At 42.2% G+C, this 25,185-nt stretch overlaps 2 protein-coding genes across 4 annotated transcripts in view; one reads left to right on the top strand and one right to left on the bottom strand.

Moving 5' to 3' along the window:
- The window catches only part of ITPKA (inositol-trisphosphate 3-kinase A), a 40,517-nt gene extending 29,807 nt beyond the window's left edge, over nt 1–10,710 (top strand). For 2 of the 3 annotated variants that reach the window (XM_065064603.1, XM_021287529.2), the window contains 3 exons: nt 4,472–4,573; nt 5,646–5,717; nt 6,471–10,710. In XM_065064603.1, coding sequence (XP_064920675.1) covers nt 4,472–4,573; nt 5,646–5,717; nt 6,471–6,674 — 378 coding nt within the window. In that variant the 3' untranslated portion in view covers nt 6,675–10,710. Of the gene's footprint in view, nt 1–4,471; nt 4,574–5,595; nt 5,718–6,470 lie in introns of all 3 variants that reach the window. The other variant, XM_065064604.1, reaches the window with a different exon arrangement.
- Nucleotides 10,711–14,940: 4,230 nt separating this feature from the next.
- Nucleotides 14,941–25,185, bottom strand: part of LTK (leukocyte receptor tyrosine kinase) — a 96,297-nt gene continuing 86,052 nt past the window's right edge. The window contains exons 23-29 of the mRNA XM_065064598.1: nt 24,887–25,016; nt 22,353–22,450; nt 19,579–19,671; nt 19,054–19,155; nt 17,471–17,605; nt 17,051–17,141; nt 14,941–16,315 (exon numbers count right to left, since the gene is read on the bottom strand). Of these exons, the coding sequence (XP_064920670.1) occupies nt 15,539–16,315; nt 17,051–17,141; nt 17,471–17,605; nt 19,054–19,155; nt 19,579–19,671; nt 22,353–22,450; nt 24,887–25,016 (1,426 nt within the window). The 3' untranslated portion in view covers nt 14,941–15,538. The remainder of the gene's footprint in view (nt 16,316–17,050; nt 17,142–17,470; nt 17,606–19,053; nt 19,156–19,578; nt 19,672–22,352; nt 22,451–24,886; nt 25,017–25,185) is intronic.

The raw sequence follows: 25,185 nt of genomic DNA, 5'->3' as shown, positions 1-25,185 counted from the left end.
CAGGAAGCACTTGAGCATGTACACAGTGTTGACAGAATGAAAATGAGACTGTTATAAGGGATAATTCAGAACTGAAGAAATAACCATCTCTCTTCATGCTATTGCCTTTTTTTAAAATCCAGGAACTATACATATTTATCCCAAGTGAATCATAGCAAAGTGGTTTTGTTCCAATTATGTTTATTTGCAAGGTATGTTAAAAGGCATTAGCTTAGATATTCATGGGATTGAGGAAACCCCTTTTCCTTTCAAGTACATTACAATAATGGTATAAATGGAGCTGGAATAAAGCCAAAACAACCAAAAATAAAATTTATCCATCAACAAAGTCCATCTACTCTTCTCAATTGATAACTTTGTGCCTCTCTACCATTCCTAGGATACCTTACAGCCATAGAAGAACCCTGGCAATTTTCTTTCCTACCCATTAATTCTTTATATTTGTTGTGCCCCATGGCAATGTTGGATACCTACCTAGAAACCCATTAGGACCTACTCTGAGAATATCAGCCACCTGACACAGCTACTTGAATGTTAACACTTGCTGGAATCCAGAAGGCTGCTTTCTGCTTGCACAGGCCTGTCACAACTGGCCTTAAACTAGTTTGCTTGAGTTTAGATGGTGAGGTACCTGTACCAGCACAGAGCATGGTGAGGGCTGCCCAAACCCACCTGGACCCTGGATGAGTACTTGTCCACTGAAGCCCATGATGGGACAGCTATGGAGAAGTTAGCATGGGTTAACCTGTGTGATTTCAGGATGTTCCCGGAGCATATACATTTAATTTTGCTATGTTAGGACATGGTAAATTGTAATCTGGATTAGTTTTGCTTCCTTTTCATTGTTCAAGCGCAGAGGAAGAAGAAAGAGATTAAAGAGGATGACACTGAAAAGCAGAGGCTCTCTAAATACCCCTTTCTTTTTTCTCTGCTTCCATGTATTTTCTTCTCCCTTCCTCATTTGCAGATTCTCCTGCTGTGAGACAGGAACCAGGGCTTCCAGCTCATGCTGTGTTGGCCCCCTGTATGCAGTGCCATCCACTCCTGGCTGTTAGACACCAGCATTTTAATGCAAGAAGTGTCTGGATGGTAGATGATTTGGCTCCAGTCCAGCCAAGACACCTTCTGTCTTACCCTTTAGGCATCTAATGATGTTATCAAGATACCTGTTTTATTCCTAAACCACTTAGGTCTTTGGATGCTCTGTGTAATGGAGTCAGAAACCCAAATGATCTCAAGACCTTTTACATGTGTTCTCAGAATGATAGTTGGTCAGTGTAGAAGACTCACAGATTTATGTCAAGTCCTGGAGAGTGACTGCTGAGCTAAGGGAGCACAGGGGAGCTCCAGTAAAACCTCCTGGCCTGTTCTTTGTGGTTTGGCTGGTTATCAGAGGTGGGTAGGACCCACATGGCACACAGACTGTGTGCTGTTTCCCTCCACTGAGACAATGCGGTACATGTGCAAAACTGGACATGAATACTTTATCTTTTATTAAGCACAGGAAATGCTTTGGAGCACTCCAGTACATTACCTTTTCCTCTGTCTCCCTGTGCTGTTATAAGGGATGTAGGGGTCATTCTCTTATTTACATGGAGAAATGGTGGCAAAAGTGAAGCTGTTCAAGCAATACAGTTAGTCTGTACTCATCACACTGTTTCCCTGTAGCTGAACTGTACATCCCATTCTGTGTATTTGCAGAGGAGTGAAGCTGTGCTGCAGAGATGCCCATTTTGAGAGGAGAGCCTGTAAGGATCAGTGGTGCCAGCTAGTGGTTGATAGGAAAAAGGGGTTGTTCTTGAGTACGCTGATAACTCCTGGAGTTAGCTGCACAGAAATGTTGGGTTTGGTAATTCAGAAATACTCCTGCCCTGTGGCTGCTGGAGTAAGAAGCAGAAGCAAAGCAACTGAAATCACAGAAGCCCTTCGGTGAAGTGGCTACTGATAAGTGATTCACCATTTGCACGCTTTCATCATTAGGGTGCCTTTTCTCTTTAGTTTGATCCATCTCTTTTCCTTGCCTTGCTTCTGTATCTCTGAAGTAAAGACACGTTCATTTATGAGATTTGTCCCTCTTCCTCTTATCAAAAATAGTTTGAACTGTTTGGTTTTCTTGCAGCTGGCATGTGACACTCAGTCTCTTGTGCCGGCTAGGTTCAGAATGCAGGTTTCCTCTCTGAAAGAGGCGCACTGAAGGCTCAGCATCACAAATGCTGTCTCTACAACACTAAGGCAATAGTTTTGCAGACCAGAGGTGCATGGGAGTGAGAACCAGGAGTTGTGGCTTCCCATTCTGTCCCTGAATCTCTGTGCAGTTTGGGAAGCTACTTCTGTTGGTACCATTCCTTTAGCTGTAGATCAGGGATAGCCATTTTCCCCAGAGGACATCAGATTTAATTAGTAAATCTTTGTGAATCCTTTGAGGTCATGACCTTAACCCAGAGCCCTGTAAGGGAAATCTGCAGAGGAATATGAGCAAGACCACACAGGTTATGATAGGTATCAGTATTTTAAGGAGCTGCCAAACCTGCCTTCCTGCTAGCCATGTCACTGTCACATCTAATGAGAAGTACTGGAAGTGGCCCATTAGCTGCACTGTGAACAGACTTCTCTGCTGCACGGGAATGTATATGGGGGCCCTGACAAAGGTATGACTTCAAGGACTGAGTCAGCTGAGCACCTCCTGGGGATTTTGTACATCCAGAGTTGTTGTGAGGACCTGGTACAGAATACAGAGGATGGTGTCATTCAAAATCTGGATATTGTTTACAGCAAGCAGACAGGCAGCAGTTACATTCCCTGCCAACCACTGCAAAGGAATATACCCATAAAAGTGTTTCTAAATAGCAGGGAAGGAAGCAACTGGTTTGTCCAGACAGAAAAGGATGAAAAGCAAAAATGTAGCAACTATTCCAGGCTTTGCTCTGGGATTGGGGCATGGAGAGAAATTATTTTTAAAATAACTTTACTCCAGTGAAGAGGTACAAGGCATCAGGCTGAATTCCAAATTTCTATGTGCTGTTGAGTATTATCATACGTCAGATCAGATGGCTCCTAACTTTCACTGCCTACCTGCTGAACTTCACTTGCGTAACTTACACATCTCATCAGGCTGACACACCATGCTTGTATCTGGCCCACAGCCTTGGAATAAAACTCTTTATTCTACTGCTAGAAAGTCTGGTAGGTGGGAGGCTGCTCTGCATGACTTTGCCATTCAGTCAGTTAATTCTCTTACATGGTAGATCTGGAAATTTGGCATTATCAGTGTTTAGGGATTTTTTTTTGTGTGTGTGTGTATGTTATAGCAGGGGCTGAGTTCTGCTCTGGAGTAAATAGTGTTTCACCTGCTGAGACTGGAGCTGAATTTACCCAGTTTTGGTGCAGTGACATTTTAATGACCTGTTGATTCATGCTTATAATGGAAATGGGGGATTTCACTGGACTGATACAATGGAGAGGAACACAGTTTGATAATCCTGCAGGCTTTTAGTGGATACAGCTTACCAACTGCAGTAATTGCTGTACTATAAATGCATGTCCTAAAAGCTCAGATTTCTGTCTCTTGAAGCAACAGGGATGTTCTTGGAGAAATGCATATTCATATAGTCTGTGTTGACAGACATCTCCAATTCATGCAGTGCTCTTACTTACTCGTAGCTCCACAAGCACAAACTGGTACACAAAACCAGCACATAAAAATACTTGTTTTTTTTCCGTAGCAAGATGCTTCTGGACTGAGCCCTACTGATGGCACAAAAATACTCTGAATTTCTCCAGGACCCAGTTGGATACAAGCATTCCTCCACTGTCCCTTGCCCAAATTCACACACCTGCTTTGTCACTGCATTTGTGTCATTGCCAGCATTGCAAATACCAACTTGTTCTTGTCTCCAACTAGCTTTCTGTTCTGTGACTTCTGGGTCACGATAATGTGCAAAGGTATATTGAGAACTGAGTTTTAACCACAGTTCTTTGATTTCTCCATTGAAAAACAAAACCAAACAAAAATCACCCAAGCAAAAAGGACTAGTAAAGTTGTGTTTCAAAATGTCCTCTTACACACCCCCAGCCAGGGCTTGATGACACCAGGCTAGATGAGAGGACAGCCAAAGAGGTCATCATGGTTTGCCCCACTGAACTTTGCACTGCTAGTACTGATCAGTGAGAAAACCCTCCTGCAGGCTCATAATATCGTGATTTGATTTGTTGTTCGTTTTTTTTTTCTTTTTTCTTTTTTTTTTTTTCAAACTGCACTCAACAGGAAGAAAGGGCCATTTAAAGTTATCCAATCAGCTTTTATAGATTTTTCTCCTCCACCTCTTGCTTGGTTTATCTGCTCTCTTCCTGTTCACCTACTCACTTTCATCTGGTTAGCAGGAGCTAAGCTGTTGATGGTTCAAGAGTGGATGGCTGATGAGTGGAATGATATCTGTGTAGTACGGATCTGTGTCTGTGTGTTTTTGTGCAGAAGGCGGATGGAACATGTAACACAAACTTCAAAACTACGAAGACACGGGAGCAAGTTCTACAGGTTTTTGTGGAATTCATTGAGGGCAACACAACTATTCTGGTGAGTTTAAACTTTCATGTTCACTTATCTTTTACCCAGTGAACTTGCTTCAGGTCTACGCTTCCTCTGATACAAGAAACACAAATTAAACCACCAAGGAAGAAAATGGTTTTGACTTCTAGTCCCTCTCAGCAGATGGAGTGGATGTGGGGACTTGGTGGGCTGTGAGAAGTAGTTGGCTGAGACCAGTTTTGTCAGCACTTGCCATGAGTTCACCCCAAGTTCCTTGTGCTAGCAAAACGTCAGTCAAGCTAACTTGTGGCTTGCTGTCATCTTCAGCCATGGGTGTTGGGTGCATTGGAGGGATGATGATGTCTGAGCAAGGACTGTGTTGGCAGGAAAACTTGTGATTTGGGAATTCAGTCTGGCGAGGATAAAAACAGAGCATGGGGGCAGGAAGTGCGATTGGTGGCTGGCTGTGCTGCTACGTGTGAGACTCGCCTCAAAGAGCAATTCCGGTGTGCTGCTTCACGGGTTGCACAGCAGGCATGTGGTAGATCGTATAACATGTCTCTCATCTTTAGAACTTCAAAGGGTGCTGTAGGGCTTTGCTGCAGTGTAGAAGCTGTGATGAAGGCAGATTAGCCCTCCAGGAGGAGAATGCTTTGTGTAACGCAAGGGAGCATTAAAAATGTAGACTAGAGCTTCATGCATTTTTTTATTTCCCTCCCCGCCATGGGTGGAGCTCCTTGTCTCTTTAAGAGAATTTCATTCTCTTTTTAGTATGGAGAATGGAAAGATTTTTAATTGCTTGAAACATTTTTCTCTTTATTAAAACAAAAACAAGGATGCAGAAAGTCTTACTGCATCCAAAGACAGATAAGTGTGCCTGATGCAAGACATGCAGCAGAGGAACTGTTCATTCATTATGAAAGCCTGTTGCAGTGTGTTTTCAGATTGATTTTTAAATTACGAACCTGTTGCTTTGAAGGACCTCTAGCCTAAAATTAACATCATCTCTTCATTCTGTTGACTCTTGTAAACAGTATCTTCATTCATTCTTTACTTAAACGTTTGTTCAGGCGTTTTTGTTTTTGTTGTTTTGTTTGTTTGTTTTCTCTACTTCCTCCAGAAAAAATACCTCAAGCGTCTGCAGGAAATTCATATCATTCTTGAATCCTCAGACTTCTTCAAGCGACATGAGGTAAGAAGTGAGTGTAACGCTGTGGAGGTGCATTGCTGCTTTGTTTGGTCATTCAGACGTACTTCAGAATAGCCTGCTGCATTCGTAGAAAGGAGTTTGTAGTAGAAGAAAACTAATGTATGTTGACAACACAGGTACCACAAAGTCTCCATCACAACAATACAGAAGATTAAACCAGTTGAGGAGTAATAAATCTTCCCATCTTTATAACATCCCAGCACTTATAGCGCTGGGCCACTGCAGGGAATGGTTTATTAGTACCAGTTTCCTGTGGTTACTCTAATCTTGGTGTGTTCCAGTGGGAATCTTTACAGGGGAATGGTGATGTGGGAGCTTGCATTTGGTACAGCAGCATTCAGTTGTAGTTTAACAATGAAGGATTTATTAGTTATATTAGATTTTTGTTGAAACACGGTATAAATTCTGCTATGTATGTTCTCCTCGTACGCTTTGCTGTGGAGAAGGCATCGTTAGCATTGTAAGTTCTGCTTGTTACAGCTCAAGATTTTGAGATCAGACATTTTATTTTACTGTATTGACTTCCTCTTGTCACTGGAGGCATTTTTGTTACACATTACTGATTGATATAGTTTTGCAAAAGGGGCATGTAAATTGTCAGGGTCTAAGTGCAGCCCAAAAGTCTGTTGGGCTAGATGGACATCTGAGGAGGTCACCTTCTTAGTGGGAGGTGTCAAGTGATGGAGGAGAGCTAAAGATGCATTTTTAACCACATCATCTCAATCTGTCTTCCAGGTCGTTGGAAGTTCACTACTTTTTGTACATGATGGCAGTGGGAATGCCAATGTGTGGCTGATCGATTTTGGAAAGACCACCCTTCTTCCTGATGGGCAGACACTGGATCACAGGATCCCCTGGCAAGAAGGCAACCGGGAGGATGGGTACTTGTTGGGATTGGACAATTTGATTGACATCTTGGAAAGCATCACTGAAAGATGAGTTGAGAAAGAATGGCACAAAACTTGCAGGGCTGCTCTGAACTGTCTGCTCTATTGGGATCACTCAGTTAGAAGGAAACCTTTACTCTCTCCAGACTCCTGAGGTCATCAGTGCAGAGGGAGCTGCATCCAGAACCCAGCAGTTAGTGATCAAAATGACTTTGCATCGGCCCTCTATGAACCTAAATAACTCCAGGTTGGTCTGTATTGCACCAGCCTGACTCCAGACTGGTCCTCAGAGAGTGAAGATCTCTATACTCAGGAATCACACCAGCATGAGTCAAGAGGTCTGTATGGTAAACCAAACAATTCTGACTTCTGGCAAACAGATGGGACTCCAGATTTACCTCTTAGTGAAGCAGAGCAAGTACTTGGGGATTCAGGGTAGGAATAACAGTTTTTCAGAGAACTATGTAGTTTTGAAACCAGCAAGAGTGTTGTTCTTTTTTTTTTTGCCCCTTAATTCCAAGTCTCCTTGCTCCTGTGTACACTATGGGTTGGACCAACAACTTCTGTGTTGTGTAACAGTGTGTGCAGAAGGTGGAAATGGATGAACATCACAAGAAACCTGGAGCAAAGGAAGACAGCAGTTTGTAGTGGCTGGATGTGGTAACTGCTGTTGACCATTCCTACTCTTCCCTACCCATCCCTGGATTCGCTTCTATCCAAGAACAGCCTTTGCTTTTTATGTAGCCTCTCAGGAGATTACAGATACTCTAAGGAGAGAATAGCAGCCTATTGTCTCCGAAAACATTTGGCTTTCAGACTGGGTGGGCTGTTGGATAAGTGCCTAGCTTGGAAAGTTTGGCCTCTTGCAGCTGAACTGCAGTTCTGAAAATCAATAATGATTCTTTAGTACACAGACCAGGGAAAAGGGTTTTTTCAAGGCTTGTTTATTTTTAAAGATAAAACCTCTGTACACATGCACGCATGCACTAGTAACCAGCAAACAGTATGATCTCTCTTAAGAACATGGTTTGCCTGTCTCCTAATGCATGTGACTTCTTGGCCATGTTCTTGTTCCCAGATATGATGCTGCCTCTTAAGAGTGTAGACTAGTGCAGCGAGCAGTAAGGTCATGTTTCTGTATTCGCAGAATTACACTAATGATGGGGTAATTCCCAGGCATCCTTCCTCCAAGGTAGCAGCTGTTAACTCAGGGCAGTTTGGGGGAAGGAATGTCAATATACCGCATCCCCTAGTCCCTGTCTGGAATCGCAGGGCCATCTGTGATTCATTCTTCTTTTGCTGTGGCCCAGGCACAGCCACAGAAAATTCGCAGTGTTTAGGTTAAAGTCAAGAAAGACTGAAGTGATTTCTTGTAATAGCTTCACGTACCTTCTCTGTTGGTTGCATCTAGTCACTTATCAGTTCTTTAAATACTAGCAGTATAAATACTATCAGTATTCACATGTTCACTCACATTCCAGGTTTTAATGTTAATAATGTGATGATGTAGTTTTCAAAATGAGGACAAGACTTATATAACTATTTGATTGTTAATCCCCTTTCATCTAACATCTAAAGCTAGTAATGCATTGATGAGAAATGGCTGTCTTGGTGTCCTGTGCTTAGGAGAGATGCTGAGAACTTTGGGATATATGAAGGTGACTCTATGCTTTGGGAAACTGCTGTTTCAAGAAAAACAGTGATCATGAGCAAAAGACGACTGTGGAGTCCAGATCTGGAACAAAATCTGTCTGTGACATTTGTAATTAGAATTGAAGAGTCTAAAATAGGTTCTAAAAATAATTGCTTTAGATAAGACACTAGTGTACTTAAAGAGATCAGTCAGATTTAATGATTTTTTTTTTTCATCACCTCTAAACAAAACAGCAGTATTAAAAATTCAAGTTCAGTTGTGACCTAAAAGTTAGATTACATGGAGTGGGTATTCTCTAGGAAGTAATGACATATGGAAACATTTCATCCTAAATCAAGAGTTATTTGAAATTGGTAATTATTTTTGCAGTTCACTGCAAATTCAGAATTTTTCTGTGGCCTCTGAGTCCCTCTCTGTTTTATTTTTATGGTAATGAATTAATTAATTTTCCATTAATGAATTTTCTACTTAAAGTAGAAATGCTCTGAAACTTCTAAGTGACAGTGAACCATCAATAGAGAACACAAATATTATAATTCCAGATGCCTCCTAACTTCTGAACTGCTATGAGATGATGAATTACTTTGTGGTGAATTTCATACAACTTTTAAAAAAAAGTCTTTCTCCGTTCTTGCAGCCAACAGATAAAGAGTGTGTAAGGAGAACAGGAAGTAGATAGGTTTCACAAGGGAGGACGACTTTAATAACAATGCCTTTCCTGTGAGACTGCAATTGCAAGCAGTCCTATCAAAATTTAAAAAAAAAAAATTAGAAGAATTAGAAGTGAGACTGTTAAGGCGATAGAATTCATTAGTGGTTTGCCTAATTAATCTTCAGAGTTAAATTTCTTCCTTTTGCTATCACATATGTGAAACCAGTGTCGTTTATTTTCTAGAGGGGAGATTCAGAGGTTTAAAGTTTATGCTCAAATGTCAGTTGAGAATTTGAGACAAACTGTTAGAATGACTGTCCACTTTCAGAGGAGAACTATCAGCAATATGGTAATAGCAGCTTCAAAAAAACCCAACTGCTGCAAGCACCTGGATTTGCAGTGTGTGGTCTTGGGGAAACATGGAGAAAGATTCATTCCTCTGCAATAGCTGAAAACATCAGGGCAAAAATGACTTCTGCTATAGCAGACCCTGGTCTGGAAGCTCATTCTAGGTGATAAGTAGTTCTAGCAAGTTAGTTCTGAAATGGCTCTTTGGCTTACTAAGGGATTAGAAGGGAAGAAGCCACAATCTTCTGCTGCTGTTGTGGGAAATGAGAAAAAGAAGGAGCTTTTCATTAGCAAACTGCAAGTGTAGGACTGCAAATGAGCACTGGAGCTCTGAGGGGCTGGGGTTATGAGCTCACGAGCAAACCACCACAGGATCAGATACCCTAATTCACATCGGATGGCCCACAGTGCCTGTGTACACGCACCTGCTGGTGTGAGGAAGCAGCAGACTTCTTTCACTATGGGGGAAGTTGCCTTGAATAAGCTTATATTTACCAGAGGGTCAACGTGATGCCTTTGCACAGGCATGTAACATAGAAGAGCTGATATGTGATAACTGAGGTACGTGCTCACGTGCAAGTGCAGAGTGTCGTTCTGTAATGCCTCTGCTGAGATATTGCCTCACTTTGGGAGACACCGGGAGCAAGTGTTTCTGCAGCATGGGAAGACATGCTGGCCCAGAAGCGCTTAGGTGCTGAACAGCCAGCCTGTCACTTAGACTCCAAGGTCTTTAAACTCACTAGTTAGATGCAGTAATGCTCAGTGCTCTAGCTGCTGCATTCTTGTGTGAATTTAGCAGTAGGACTTCTTTCCCTCAGCTTCAACAGTGACTTGGTTTTTTTTGGCCTTGGCCAACTTATGCTGGGCCTCAGTTTTGTTCCATTTTCACAGGTGGGAATAATACCTACTTACCCCACAGGCATGGTGTGAGGCTGTCCTTCATTATTGCTTGCAAGATGCTGTGAGATTCTTTGGAGGAAGATGCAGTATGGAAAGAAATGCACAAAGAAATACATCAGCTAAGTTTAAAAATCAGGGATGTTGAGGCCCCACAAGGATGTAAATTTGGATGAAATTTAACCAAAGTGGTAAAAATGGAATCCCTCTTAGTTTTATATGGGGGGGGGGGGGGGGGGGTGTGAATTGCTTAAAATCTGATCCAGTTCCTATTATAGGGAAAGATTTAAGTGGGAGTTGGACCAAACACTTAAGTATCTCAGAGGGCTCTTGCTATTTTTTTTTGGTATTGCTGTTGTTATTATTTGTTATTCTTAAGGTACTGAGATCAAAAGGCCTGTACCATCCATGGTGCATCCGTTCTGAACACTACAATGCAATGCTGACCATGGTCACATTTGACATTGACTGTATTGGTTGAGTGTTTGTTACTCTGAAGTGTGTATGCTACTAAATAAATGAGACTGAAGGAAAAAAGACATCCACTGTGATTTGGTCACAGGACAGTACTATCTCTTCTTGAATAATTTCTTTTGTGAAGGGACAAAAACCTATTTCTTTCAGTGTTTCTGTGCCTTTAGCATTTAATATTTTCCAAACCAAAACTGGTTCTAAGACATCTAGAAGCTAACGTTGCAGTTTGGCTCCAAAACCCATTAGTTACATTTGTTTTAGACCTGTGCCACACAAAGCTTGACAGCTTCCTTCAAGGTAAGCTCTGTCTCAAATATCTCAGCTCATAGCCTACGGTCTATCAAAAAATTGTGCACCCAAAGGTACTTGGCAGACTCAGAGCAGTTAACTGTTCCACAGGGTGGTTTTGTGGGGCATCAGGGAACGAGCAGTAAACCCCCCTGTACTGGCAACACTTCTCAGCAAGAGACTGTCTTCTTACCTGTGTGCAAAGAGTATTTAGCAGAGAGGGAAACACGTAACCACCATTAGTGTCTCTTTATTTTGTGTTTCAAATATAGAATTTACACTTATCCAGCTTTAAATTCTGTAGAAACAGGTTTGTCATCTACGTAAGTACAGTAGTCACCCAGAAAGGTAAGTTGGTGAGAAGTGCTGCAATGGTCAGAGGGCAAATCAAACCCAACACAATTAAATGAAAAAGTCATGCGACGAGACAGGAGGATGTTAATGATGTCATGCCTAAGGGCTTTGTGTGACACTTGAAAAGAGCAGGCAGCCAGGAGAGTGAGCAAGGCCATGTCTACAGGAGAAACTGTCTCACAGAGCTCTGCTGCTCCAGGGGCCAGAAAGTGTGGTACCTGTCCAACACACCTGTGGAGATGCAAATACACAGGGGAAAACCATACACCCAGTGGGAACATTTTCTTCTCTTTTGGGTAAGTAGGGGGGGAGGTATTGGATATGGAATAAGTTACGCTTGCGAAAGCCCATAACTATTTCATTAGACTTGCAAAGATTTCTTAGTGCACACCTGCCTGTGGGCAAATGAGTGGAGAACTTGCCTCAGGAAAAGGGTTGGTAGGAGGGGGACACTTTAAATCTGTTCAGTTAAAAGTTCTGTTTCTTTAAAAGGAAAAGGAAGATACAAAATACTTAAATTGAGGAGGGGAAGAGATAACAAAGAAATCCAAAGCGAGAATATCAACCAATGTGAAAGAAAACAGGCAAAGACAAATAGAAGTTTGCATTATTATTTCATCTTTTGTTATTTGGTCCCCTCTTTAAAATGTAGCTATGAGGTTGTATGAAGCAACATAAAGTACTAATGCCAAGTCCCGAAGAAAAAAAACAACTGCTATATACTCAGAAAGCTAAAATGAAGTTGGTAACATGTTAAAAGACAGACACCTATCAGAAAGAGCAATTTATAATAATCCTAGAAATGGCTGATTCTCCAGTGAGGAAGCGTTGGAAGACTTGACATATGGATTACAGGACTGAATTAATCCCAGGTCTCCAGCTCATGTCATTCCTCTAGGAAACAAAATCAGGTTTTGGCTTTCAACTGCCAAAGTAATCTAACTTTGACACTATGGGTTCAACTCATTGGTTATGCACTAAAAGTGTCTCCTTAAAAATAGTTTCAAAGAAGTTCTACTTTAAAGTGGTAGCAATTGAGCACTATGAAATCTGTGATTGTATGAACAGGAAGTTTCAGTCTCAGAATTGTAGGTTGTACTATACATCATTGTGATTATTATTTCTTTTTTACATAATATGGTTTGGACAGCATCACAGGAGGAGCAATATTAGCATTATTTCCTCTGGGATATTAATTAAAAACAGCTAAGAGGTCAGATATGCACAGGTCAAAAAGATTCATGGCAACTGTGCTGACAGAAGACTGTTTACATTGGGTTCTATTTGAGAGACTTAAGAACTTACATTAAATTTAGTTTACTAATGCAGATTCTTTTGAAATTCCTGGCTCTTAGTGCCCATTTGGGATGTGGAACTCCATGTTATGTCCTGTTACAAGACACTGCATCTGGCTCAGCACATCCCTGAGCATGTGGTTGTTGTAAAGCAGCAAAGAATGTTTAGGAATAAATAATTACATGCTCACTCTACTCTTTAGAGTTGCTCTTCCACCCCTCCACTGTTGGTCACTGTAAAACACAAGATACTGGTCAGGATGGAGTTTTATTCTGGCTTAGTGCAGCTTTATCAATGCTTTTCCTGTAGATAAGTACCTTGACACAGCTATTCAGTTAAAACAGGTATTTGTCTAAAGTTCTGAACTGAAGAACTTGCATTTTATTAATAAAATGCAGGCAGAGCTGCAGCCAAGACTGCCTGTGGCAATGGTGACAGAGCTCTGCTCTTCTCTCACTTCACTTTTCAATGGCTTAGCTGGTTTTATCACTATTGACCTTTCTAAATTTGTGAGTTAAGCTGGGGTAAGTGCTGTGTGTGGGGAAAACAGTGGTAGCTCAAGCTGGGTCATCATACAGACAGCAGGGATCCTACCTGCATCTCACTGGAATCTTAGGGTACTGTGTGATCATTTGCATACAAAAAAAAAAAATGAAGAACAGCCTTGTGCCTGCTACTTCATAAAAAGTCTAGAGGAAGAAAAGGTGGCATAGTTACCTTCCCATGACTTCCGAACAAGGTGGTATTTTGCTCCTCACCACAAGTTTCCCACCCATGCTGGTGGCTAAGGAGAACTGAAAGCAGTCTTATAATGGGCCTGTAAAAGCATGGTCGTAACAGCAGGGCTTGCTCAGGATAGTGCCTGTTACAAACAGGGGTTGGAAAGTGATCCAGAGTCACGTCCACTGCAGCTGAACCGGGACCACTACACGCTGCTGGGGCTTTACCATGTACACAGGGAGGGAAGGGCTGAGAGGCCAGAGAGCTAAAGCAAAGGTGGAAGGGAAAGAAGGGCATGAGGCAAGGGCAACAATCTCCCTAGGTCACTGAGCTCATGAGTCCCCACAGCACTTGTGGCATTTGCCCATGCACAGAGGGACCTCTCTGTTCTGACTATCTGTCATTTCCCAACACAGATTTGGAATTATTTCCATACCAGGTCATACAGGTCATTACTGAAAGGTGGCCATCATCACCACTCAGGTCTGGAAACGATGGTATATAAAACTATTCATTCTAACCCAAAGGCCTAATACTATTGGAAGCTTGGAACAGCTATAAAGTCAGACCAACAAAGCACAAACTTGAACTGAAGATGTATTTCACTCAAATGGATTCAGACTCTTCATTCTATGTTTTTCTGTACCACACCTCAGTGGTGTCCGTCCCTGAATGAGACAGGAAGATTCTGTGGTCAAAGCAAACGCTCTCCTGCCAGCCCACATCTTCAGACTATACAAGCAGCTGATCACTAAGCATGAAGCTTGTAACAGGGCACCTCTTCCTGCAGAAAGGAACCAGAGGCTATGACTGACAGCTCACCATACAACTCAATTGCACGTGAAGGCAGTGTGTATTTTGCCACTGACGGCAGTGCATCATTCGGGAGTGTGACAAGGACAAAATGCTTCTGAGACTGTCCAGGCTTAATCCAAATTATCTACTTTTTCAGTCTCCTTATTTTGTAGGCTTTAACCAGTAAACATCAGTTTAGACCACAAGAAACAGAAGAAAAGCCTTAGAAATTAACTCTCTTCAAAACAGACAACTACCTTTACCAGCAAGTCTGTATGCTTGGAAGGCGAGAAGAAATGAAGACCTGCACAGGTGTGTGAAGCCAGCTCATGATTTTAGCTTTCACAAATGGTTGAGCTATTCTACCATCCCCTGTAAAGGGCACTGCAAGATAGTGTTTGTGGTTGGCTCCCTTTCATGCTGCCCCTGCCTTGCATTACTTTGTTTTTACCTCAGAGGAGCAGGTATTAAACCCAAGAAGAACTCCAGTGTTTCAAATGCTAGACAGTTACCAGAGAACCTCAGCTCAATGCTTAGCACAGGAAATTACTTCTGGATATCAAAGTACTTACAAAAATGAAGGTCATCCCAAGTAAAGTCCACTGAAAGAAAAAGACAATCCATTTCTCATTACCCATGCAGCTCACCCTTTCTGGGAAAATCACCAGCCCCTTCCACAACAGGGGCTGTGAGGAGAGAGACACCATGAGGCAAGCAGCAGATTTCCTTCACTGCTCAAAGGGATACTATCGGCTCCACCAACTAGTTTTTTTTCCGGTGGTAAATTTGTTTTTCCTCTTCATTGCTTGTTTTCAAAGTACATGCTCAGAGGAGACTGGATTTCTTTTTTTCATCCTTCCTACTGCTTGCAATTTAAGCAGTAGCTGCTTTTCCATGTTTTTCCACAGGGTCTGTTAATGAAACAGATGCAAATGCAGCTGCTATTTACTTACTTCCCTTAGAGTGCATGAACATCACTAGTAAGTCACCAGGACTGTAAAAAGCCCTCAGGAACACAGCAGCCTTTGCAAGTCAGTTGCTGCCGGCACAGTGTGTATTTTTGGTTTCTTCAGTCAGAAAGAAGCACAACCTGTGTTGGTCATTATTTCCATCCAAATGCTGCAGTTGGATGGCAGGTCCATTTCTTTTCACCTGAGCAGATTGAGGAGGAGTCCTTTTATGAAGTATTCTGGATCAGAGCAGCAATGCCATTGTTCTCCACCTCTAAGCTGGTTCAGTGGAACACATTTTACAGACAGAGATAGAAATGCAACTGTCTTTAATGACCTGGGGATCTGGCAGGTAGAAGGAGGAAGAAGAACATTGCTGATGTTGAAACATCACCCATCTGAAGGAACCTAAATGGAGGAAGTGAGTGAAGTAGGAAGAAGTCCTTCCAGACACACACATTCCCTGATCTTTGGAAGAACCATTTCTGTTACACTGGAGTAACGCTCAGGTCATCTGACAAAGACAGACCAGAGTCCCTCTCTCTTGATGTTTTTTCTGTTTTATAAAAAGGTTCTTCATCTCTGTGGAGACTGGAGCTCCTTAGCACAGCTGCTCTAACCTCTGACAAAGCTGATGGCTGCTGGTCAGCGCTATAGCACAGGTCATCGTAAGCATAATTTACATTGCCGCAGGGGAAATTCTGGAGTTTCACCAGTTCAATCCCACCGATATCCAGGTGAGGGCAGTTGCTTCGACTTGGAGATGCTGGAGATGCCCGAGAGCTGGGAGAAGAACTGCAATTCCCATCAAAGCCTGAATCTTCCCGCTCTGGAGCTGCTTTGAGCTTGCAGCTGGGGCTGAAGTGACAGATGTTCTCTAGCACCCATGATCCATAGGTTGGGTTCCAAAGATTTTTTGTTTTGTTTTTAAGTCTGTGGGTTGGTGGATTGCTGAGCTCTAGCTTCTGGTTTGAGGTCTGCTGGAACCAGGACCCACTGTTGAAATCGCTGAGGCATGGCAGGCTGGGCCCTCGAGCAGTCCGGTTGCTCAGGTTCTCCACCAGTAGCTCTTGTGGACACTGTACGAATTTGTGCCCACCATGGGGGGACTCCAGTGTTCTCGGCGTTGTCTGGGGTGTGAGAGAGGGGCTCACCAGCAGGGGCACTATCCCACTGGAAATGTTTGGGCGCATGACTGTGCTCCCTTCATCCTCTGGTGATGGGCTACACTCCATGGGCAGCTCAGTGTTTATCACATCAGGGTCCTGAAAAAGAGAGACAAGAATCTGTTACACTCTGAGCACCTCCAGGGTGACCGTCACACCTGCATTTTAAGAGAAATAGCTGTGAGAGCGAACAAGCTTTTGGCAGAGGCTGACATCAGGTTTGGGCAGTGTTCCTGCACGTCATACAAGGTGCGATGTGCCATCTGGGTGTCACATGCTGTTAGGACTTGCAAAGATGTTCTCTCATTTCCATGCTTCCTTTGAGCAGAGGCTGTGCTTTACTGAAACCAGTGGTTATACTGGGGGTCTCTGGTGTACAGTTTCTCCCTCAGGAGGCTGGATCCAGGCCTGTAGCTGTGAAATGCTACCAGATGGTGAACTCACCGTGTCATCTCATTCCTTCCTGCACTCCATGCCAATTCAGCTGTGGCTTTCAAGCAACATTAGTTAAGGTCAGAATATGGACCTGAAAGAGATTCTAAATATCTTTCCATCACAAAGTGAAGGATATTTTGCTACTGAACAAGCTGAGAGCTGAAAGCATCCACTTGCACAAGAACAGTGTAATCTCCTTTTGGGTGGGCTGAAGATGGGAGAGTGAGAATGGATACTAGAAAACCCAAGTGAAAAGAGCAGTTGAGCCAATAGCACCACCACAATTGGGAAAGTAATTAGATCTGTCTGTCAGGACTCTTGACTTGTTTTGGGCACTCAAGCCATTGGATAGCTGGCATTCCATGGACTACCATCCACTTGGTTTCCAAAGACCAATACCTGTGTGCAATACTTGATTCTTTCCAGGATGGTGGAGAAGTTTGGCCGATACTCTGGGCTGTGCTGCCAGCACTGTGTCATGATCCGGTACCTTAAAAAAAAAAAAAAGTATCAATGAAGAAAGATAATTGTGTGGGCCAAAGGAAGCGCACTCGGTACATGGCCCAAAGAAAGAGAGCAAAAACGGAGATGTTGTTTCTGCATCCTTGGATCCTGAGCCATGAGGGGACCACTACTTAAAGCAAACCCTATAGTGCTCCAAGCTGCCTCCAAGAGGCAGTGGCTCAAGAAACATTCAATAATACCCACCCAACACCGGTGGCAATCACACTGTCCCCTGACTAAAGATGTCTAGTTGCCTTTGTCCAACCAGTTTGACACCCACTATCCTTTGGCAAGTGGAGGTAAAGAAATACTTACACAGGTCCCGGGCAGTTTTTTGGTGGGTCCATTCTTCCTCCACTGGTGACAAATTCCAGCACTTCCTGATTGGTTTTGCAAGGGTAGGGCATGTAGCCTAGAGAGAAAATTTCCCAAAGAAGCACACCAAAGGACCTGCATCAGAACAACCATACAAATTACACTTCATTTGTGTTCCACAAACCTGGCACGAAGCTGTGTAGGTAACACCACAGCAACAACCTTTTGAAGCTGTAGGCCAACCACACTAATGTGCAATTAGCGTGAATACGAATCAATTTTGACATAAAATACCAATCAAACAAAACCTTTGTTCAAGCTCTAAAACTAGCTTTGCAGAGCTTGTTGTTCTTTTTGCTGCCTTCATTATTTCTAGAGCAGGAAATGCCAGAGCAGCCTTTGCTATGTATGGTCTGACTGAAAAGAACTGTTAGATCTGGCATGGAAATTCTTACCTTACTCGGGAAGACCTGAGATGTTTGAGTCAGTGTTTGGGACCAGGATGCTCAAGAATAAAATCAAGTAAGAGACATCCAGTGAAACTGGAAGGCAGCAGCATTTATTATCATCTTTTTTTGTCACAATACAGTTGCTCTCCTTTTTTACATCCCCTGGGTCAGTTAGGCAGTGCCACTGAAGATAACACATAACTCAGACCCATGGGAGTCAAGACGGTTCTGCCAGGACTTCAGCAGTGTCAGATTTTTAGGAGTTGCTATTTGCTGCAGAGGTGGAAGAAATTTCCAGTACATGCATGTTACTTATAATAGCGTATTACAGGAAATGTAGCACTTTCCTTCAAAATATTTAGTACCAGCTGCTCACAGTTTGGCACTGATAAGCAATCCCTTGTATTCCGGCATCACTAACAACTTCAGGAAACTGGGTCAGTGTGGCATTTAAGGCAATGTCTCAGTACAGTTTATTGAAGAATCTACTGTACAGGGAGAGAGGCATTCTTAAGCACCTGGAAAGCTTCCACTCCCCAGCACCTGTGCATGAATGTGCTATTGTTGAGGGGGTGCTTATTGTGAAAAAAGATCAAGTTACCTGAGGAATCCATATATAAATATTGTTTCCTCAACAACCAGCAAGGAATTCTTATTAAATCTGCTGTCATTTTATATACTATACAACAGAAAAAAAGTACACAAAACAGTAATCCTGGGTGGTACGGAGAAAATAATTTACAAGACAGGTAAGCAGGGCTTGTCACTGACAGAAACTGAGTGGCAGATACTGAGGGTTGAGAGAAATGTCTGATGGTATTTGGTTTTTGAACTGAGACTTCTTGGGAATCTAAACTGCTTTCTCTTTTCACTTCTTGATTGCCCTTATATGATACTCTACATTTATGTGTAGCAAATTTTTATTACCCTCATTTACATTAGATTTTAAAATTCTTATTCAGAATTCTTTAGCTGTGCTTCTACTAAAAGCAGAGGGAAGATTTCTAATGTTTTTCTGGGCAATTCTGACATTTTTTAAGGTTCTTGCTGAGCAGACTTTTTTTTTTTTCTTGAGCAGCACATTTCTTGACCCCCATCACCGCGTAGCAGAAGTGATTAAAAGACATTTGTTACCAGGTATCAGTCTTGGAGGTGAAAATGCCCTCTAGAAAAGCTTCTGGTGGCATCCACTTGACAGGAAGCATGGCTCTTCCTCCCTTGCGGTAGTAACTTGCTCTGGGAAAGATAAAATGCATGGAGACTGTCACACAGCCTGCAAGGGCTCAGATATACACGTGGAGGTTTTTTGGTCTTTATTTTATTTTATTTTATTTTATTTTATGTAATTTTGTTTTATTTTATTTTTTTTATTCTTTATGATCAACTAACTAATAAATTTGCCTATGCTTGGTTTATTGTCCATATGTGTTTGCAGCATTCCCTGGGGCCCAGCCTGGAATAAACCCAGTTGAAGTGTATTCGCTAGTAGGCATAGATGTGTTAATTTACAGTCTGTTAACTCCAGTTAGTTAACTGGTAATCAAATTCAGACACATAATGGAAGGTTTCACTGCTTCAGATTCCATGAGACAGTTCAAACCAGTTAAAGTGATACAGATTCCTGAGTTATTCACAGGACTGAAATGGCCGTTTACTTACCTGTAAATATCCCTGGCCATTCCGAAGTCACCAATCTTGGCTATTCGTCCTGCTCCAGTGCAGGTCAAGAGGCAATTCCTTGCAGCTATATCTCTTTAAAAAAAAAAAAAAAATAGATAGATAGATAGATAGATAGATAGATAGATAGATAGACAGATAATAATTCTAAAGGAGCTAAAAGAATAAAGAAAGAATATTAGACCCAGTACTGCAAATCTTAGTTGGATCATCTGTACACAAGTGAGGAGAAAAGCCTTATTAAAACCAATAATGTCAGCTACATTATCATTTTCATTATCCACAGGCAATGCACTTACATTACATTTCCTACCCAGTGTTTTCCAAGCATTCCCCACTCCCATCTCCCTTCTCTAGAGCAGAAAACAGGGTTAATGTCAGATCAGAGACAGATCCAACCTCTTTTGTTTCAACCACATTAAGACAGATTGCTTTCTTGCTCTCTTTTTTTAAAGAGTGGCACCTCATCATTGCATCCATCACTTACAGAAGCTATTGCGTAGTCTTAGTACAGTGCTTGAAAAGTCAGTGTAGAACCAGATTCAGTAAACTGTTGCTTTGTTGCTTCTGAATATCTCCCGTGGAACCAAGCAAAGCTACACACGTGAGCAGCCGTTTGCCGGGTGCAGGTTTAGCTTGTGACAAATGGTAGTGACGACTGCATGGCCAAGACTGAAGAATTTGTGTTCATTTTAAATACACTTTCTGAAAAGGAACTCATTAAAAATCATAGCACTGTGGGGGTCTTGTTGACTGCCAAGAAAAATGAGCTCCTTGAACAACTCATATGTTTCTTCTCACTGCCAGCCTTGAAAAATCCCTCAGAATTTGGAAGTCAAGCTCAGCTTTCTCTTCCATCATCAGCTGTGACTCTGAGATGACAAGATCTGCCCCTAGTGACATTTCCACAATCCCACTACACTTCTGTTTTCCCCTAGGATACCCGTTATCTGTAATGATAACCTTCTTCCCTCCCCTACTGACTCGTAAGTAATACTGACATCGGTAACAAATACCAATACACAACCTGAATTAAATTCCTCCTCTACTGATTTCCTGAATTATTGGCTGAAACAAAGCGAGTCCATTCCCAGGCTGCTCATACAAGAGATCTAACAGTGCAAAAACTGACCCAGAGAGTCTGTTTTAAAAGTGATATACTGCTGTTAAAAGAGCCAAGCACTAGTTTCTTCCATTTCTCTCCTGATTTGGAGAATGGTTGGGAGCAATAACAGCTGGCCTGTGCATTTGTTGACATTAATGTTAGAAGCTTTATTTGATGACCACTGGGCTCAGTGACACACTATAAGAAAACCAGGGAACAACTATCTGACAGGAGAAATTAAAACTGGTTTTATAAAACACTTGTGGAGAAAATTTCTGTTGAGTTTCTGTTGGACTCTTGCAGCACAAGTAAAAATTTGCCCTTATTGTAAATTCAATAGATCAGAGTGGGTGGAGGCTGATGAAGGTTTTTACTATTACATTAAATACTAAAAAAAAAAAGCTGTAGTGATTCACTCTGAAGTTTCCAATTAGAATCCTAATCCTCTCATGTACTTATTAAGAGATCCAAGAGCCAAAACTTGTTGCATGCTGTTACTGCTCTTTTTTTAATGACAGAAAACTCTAATCCTTTTTTTCAAAGGAACTTACTTATTGTTCCAGTATAAAGCAGGCTGAAAATTGCCTCATATGCTCTAATCATAAAGCCATAACACATCCCGTATCTCAACCTCATGGCTTTTTGCTCTGATTGCTGTTTGCCACTTGTTTCCCTCGGTTTCTCCAGTCTACCCACTCTTGCTTAGCTCTGCCTCTTTGTTCTCTGCAATGTCACGGGTACGTACGCGTGCTTGTGCGTGTGGGTGAATTAGTTGTCTCCTTGCATAACTCCAGGCTGCATGTCAGTTTAGTTAGAGCCTGCATGACCCTCTTGTGTGCAGGATTCTCCTTTCCCTTACACACGAGGGCTCAACTCAGCATGCTCAGGGCAGAATTCAGTTGCACACTCTGTCTGGGAACATTACGAGCTGAAATAACGCTTAATCGTTTCTCTCCTGATTTGGAGATTGGTCGGGAGCAATAACAGCTGGCCTGTGCCAAGTAGTCTAATATCCAACTGGGAATTTTAAAAGGCTACCTATAATAACCTCTACCTCTTCTATAATATTTTATTTTTATTTGAAGCCTGCCAAATCACCACTTCCTTGCTCTACAAAAAAGGAAAAAGAGGTGTGAATAGACAAATACGGGCTTCCCAAGACCACATCACAGGTCAGCCGCTGAGCTGAGAAGGAAGCCTTAGAGTTGTGGTTTTCCTCCTGTTAGCCCTGCCCTACCTCTCTCTAGTCAATGGCTCAAATATTATGGGCTGTCCTGTGCTGATGGTGCAGGGAAAACATGAAGTCGAGATGAGGAGATAAGAAAGAGAAATCATACCTTATTGTCTGACAAGCAAATACAGTGTGACACTACCATCTAGTGGACTACAAGGCTAACCTCAAATGTGTCTGCATCACAGGCACCTGAAAATGTTCACTCTGAGCAGAAGATTCCTTTCTACCTAGCAGTGCAGAGCCCAACTCCTACCAAAAACCAGTGAGACCAGCCCGGACATCTGATCACAAGCCTGGACTGGTAGAGGAAATCTCTGCCTTCCCCGTGGAGACAAGTTCTGTCTGGTCCACTATAAACAGAAACCCTGTGAGCTTCACGCACCTTGAGATACATCAGAGGGGACTGTTTTTCCTCACCTGTGGATGAAATGATTCTCTTCCAGATATTTGCAGCCACAGGCAATGTCCCTAGCTATGTTCAGCAGGTCCTGCATTGTTAGCGTGGATGGTTGATTCTGAAAAAGGACACACAGAAAATGGTAAGGGAAGAATAGTGGAGTAGAAAACTATGGTACAGACGGGATAATCAGAAAGGGGTAGAAGAAGGGAAAGGGAGAGATGTACGTACAGGGTAGGGGGAGCGTTAAATGAGTCAGGAGCAAAGAGAAACATAAGTAGATCACAGTAGCGTCAGAAAATGCGTGAACTCTTATTTAAGCCAAAAACTTTCAGAATACTTCACTTCTCTTGAGCACACTGCAAGACTGCAAGCTGGTGAGAGATTTATGGCCTGGCCTGAACAGCGTGGTAAAGGGAATGGGAGAGAATGATTCCCTGATGGTGTTGGACTTTGAGAAATCAAACGACAGGCAGGTTTAAAAGATAAGATGGGAGAGAAAAAAAACCCACCCATTTTTAAAGAGTTAATGAATTATCAACAGAAATTAGCCCGTGAACTCAGAGCAAAAATGCACAAGTGCACATCTCTGTACCAGCAGTCAGCATTCATCAACTTATCCGCTCCTGCGGAAGGACAGATGCATGCGGGACCAGCATGCAAAAAAGGGACGCTTTACCACAGGACACCGGGACTGGCACTTGCCCTTCACCATCTGCACTTCCCTAACCCAGAACAATAAAGAAGTCTTTCTCCCGGAGCCCTGCTTATTTTCATCCCGTCATTTATTTCCCCATGGGGAAATTTCCTTGCTGTTTCTCCAGTAACTTCTGCATTGCTCTTGGGAAGGCTGGGGAAAAACTACTACAATGCTGATCAAAAGCCCAAGAGATATCAAATAAATCATTTTTTATTTCTGCTTTTGTTTCTGGATGCTGTTATCGCTGTAATTTCTCATGCTCAAACCACATAACATACACTACAGCCATTGAGCACTATTTTTATTGGCTAGGTAAATTATTGTACAAAGTTCTTGGATATCTGCCAGGGAGAATTATTATAGTTATAAAATAGGCATTTCTGGAGAGGAAATGAAGAGCAAGGAGGAGAAATAGAACCACAGACTGCCAGACCTCCTCACTGCTCTGCTACGCCTCTGTCAGAAGACTGTGATGGACACGATTTTCTCTGCAGCCAGGGAAACTTGTCATGAAATACACTAATGACGAGGCTAGTTCTGTTTTCAGAAAAGCTGAAAAGCAGAAAAGCGGGACGTTTCTTTGAGTACTAAGGGGACTTCAGCTATTGTATTTGCTGTCTGCTAACGTAACAGCTAATACAGCAGCAGGTTTGTATTCACATGATTTTAAAAAATAACTGTTCTTTATATTACAACTATACATAATATTCAAATAAGAGTGTTTATTATTCTCTGCTGCCCACAGACTTTATCTACTCAAAGAAGTTGTACCAGTTTCACTATATATACCAAAAATAAAGATATACAGACTCCTCTATCTGGGTGCTGTTACACCACTGTAAGTGCATTTAATTAGTATATTTACTCCTGTATAAGGAAGAGATTAAGCTCGATCTTTTAACAACATGTTAACTCCAGCATAGGAGTATACACACACGAAGCTATATAGTCAGAACTATTTGGGGTGCATGTGTGTGTGTGGGAGAAGCTCTGCAGCTGCATCATGTGGCGTAGGAGTACATGAGGCACCAGTCAGCCCCCTCCTGCCCCTGTACACAGCCAACATAGGCACCTCAATACAACAAGAAATAACACAGAATCAGGCCTAACTCTTCTTTTTCTTGAAGTCTCCACTCAAGCAGAGATATATACTTATTTAACAAAGGTGCCTAAGATCATAGTTAAGAAGCAAGAACACTTATCTTGAATCAGCTGTTTATCATAAGAACATTGAAACTGAGTAATTCCAAATATTCACTGTTCTTGGTTGGTATCAACACGGTATTAGAAATCAGAGAATCTTCAAAACCACTCATGACAGCTTTTTATAAAGGCGGGGGTTTTTTAAGCAAAATGTTTTACTTGATAATTTCATTTGCACTGATTTAGATCCTTATTACAGTGTCACAAGCAGGCTCAGCTCTTCAACTAGGATAAATTTGTGCATCTCTATATGGTGCTGATGCACACCTGCTGAGGACCTAGAGCTACAAATTCCCACTACTGCATATCAGTGTTATAACTTCAGCTCCTCACACACCATCACGGTGCAGAGAAAACAAGGCAAACATTGAGGAAAGAAAGCCACTTAATTTGTAATCCAGTTGGCAGAGAACTCTGGAATGGCAGGACAGGATTTTTACTCTTTCCTTCTCAGTTACTAATAGACTGGAGTTCTGGCACTGCTTTCATTTTCTCTCACTGACATCTGCTTACATCAAGCAAACAGATACGTACCAGAATTTTGTAGGAGCTTGGAAATGTACACAGAGCAGCTTGATTTCAGTGCCATTATCCAGTTCATAAAAATAAGTACTAAAATAAAACAGAAGCATATCATAGAAGTTATCTCACCGCCCTGGGTCGATTCTGCCGAAGAAAGCTCTTCATATCTCCTCCAGCCATGAGCTCAAGCAGAATGAAGCGAGGCAGTGTCTGCAGGCTAACACCGATGCACTGCACGATATTTTGGTGATTGAACTTACTGAAAGCCAAGATCACAGCAACATGGAAGAGAAAGACAGCATCAGTACCTGGCCAACATCCATCACACTCGCTGTGCCTTGAGCTTTGACAACCTGGATTGAAGCAAATTCTGATGCAGTGCAAGTTATCAAGCAAATTCCTACTTCAGCCACATCAAAATGCCTCTC

This window comes from Columba livia, chromosome 5 (genome assembly GCF_036013475.1).
Source record: "Columba livia isolate bColLiv1 breed racing homer chromosome 5, bColLiv1.pat.W.v2, whole genome shotgun sequence".
Lineage (NCBI taxonomy): Eukaryota > Metazoa > Chordata > Aves > Columbiformes > Columbidae > Columba > Columba livia.
Note: the sequence above shows the minus strand (reverse complement) of the source record. Positions and strands in the feature narration are given on the sequence as shown.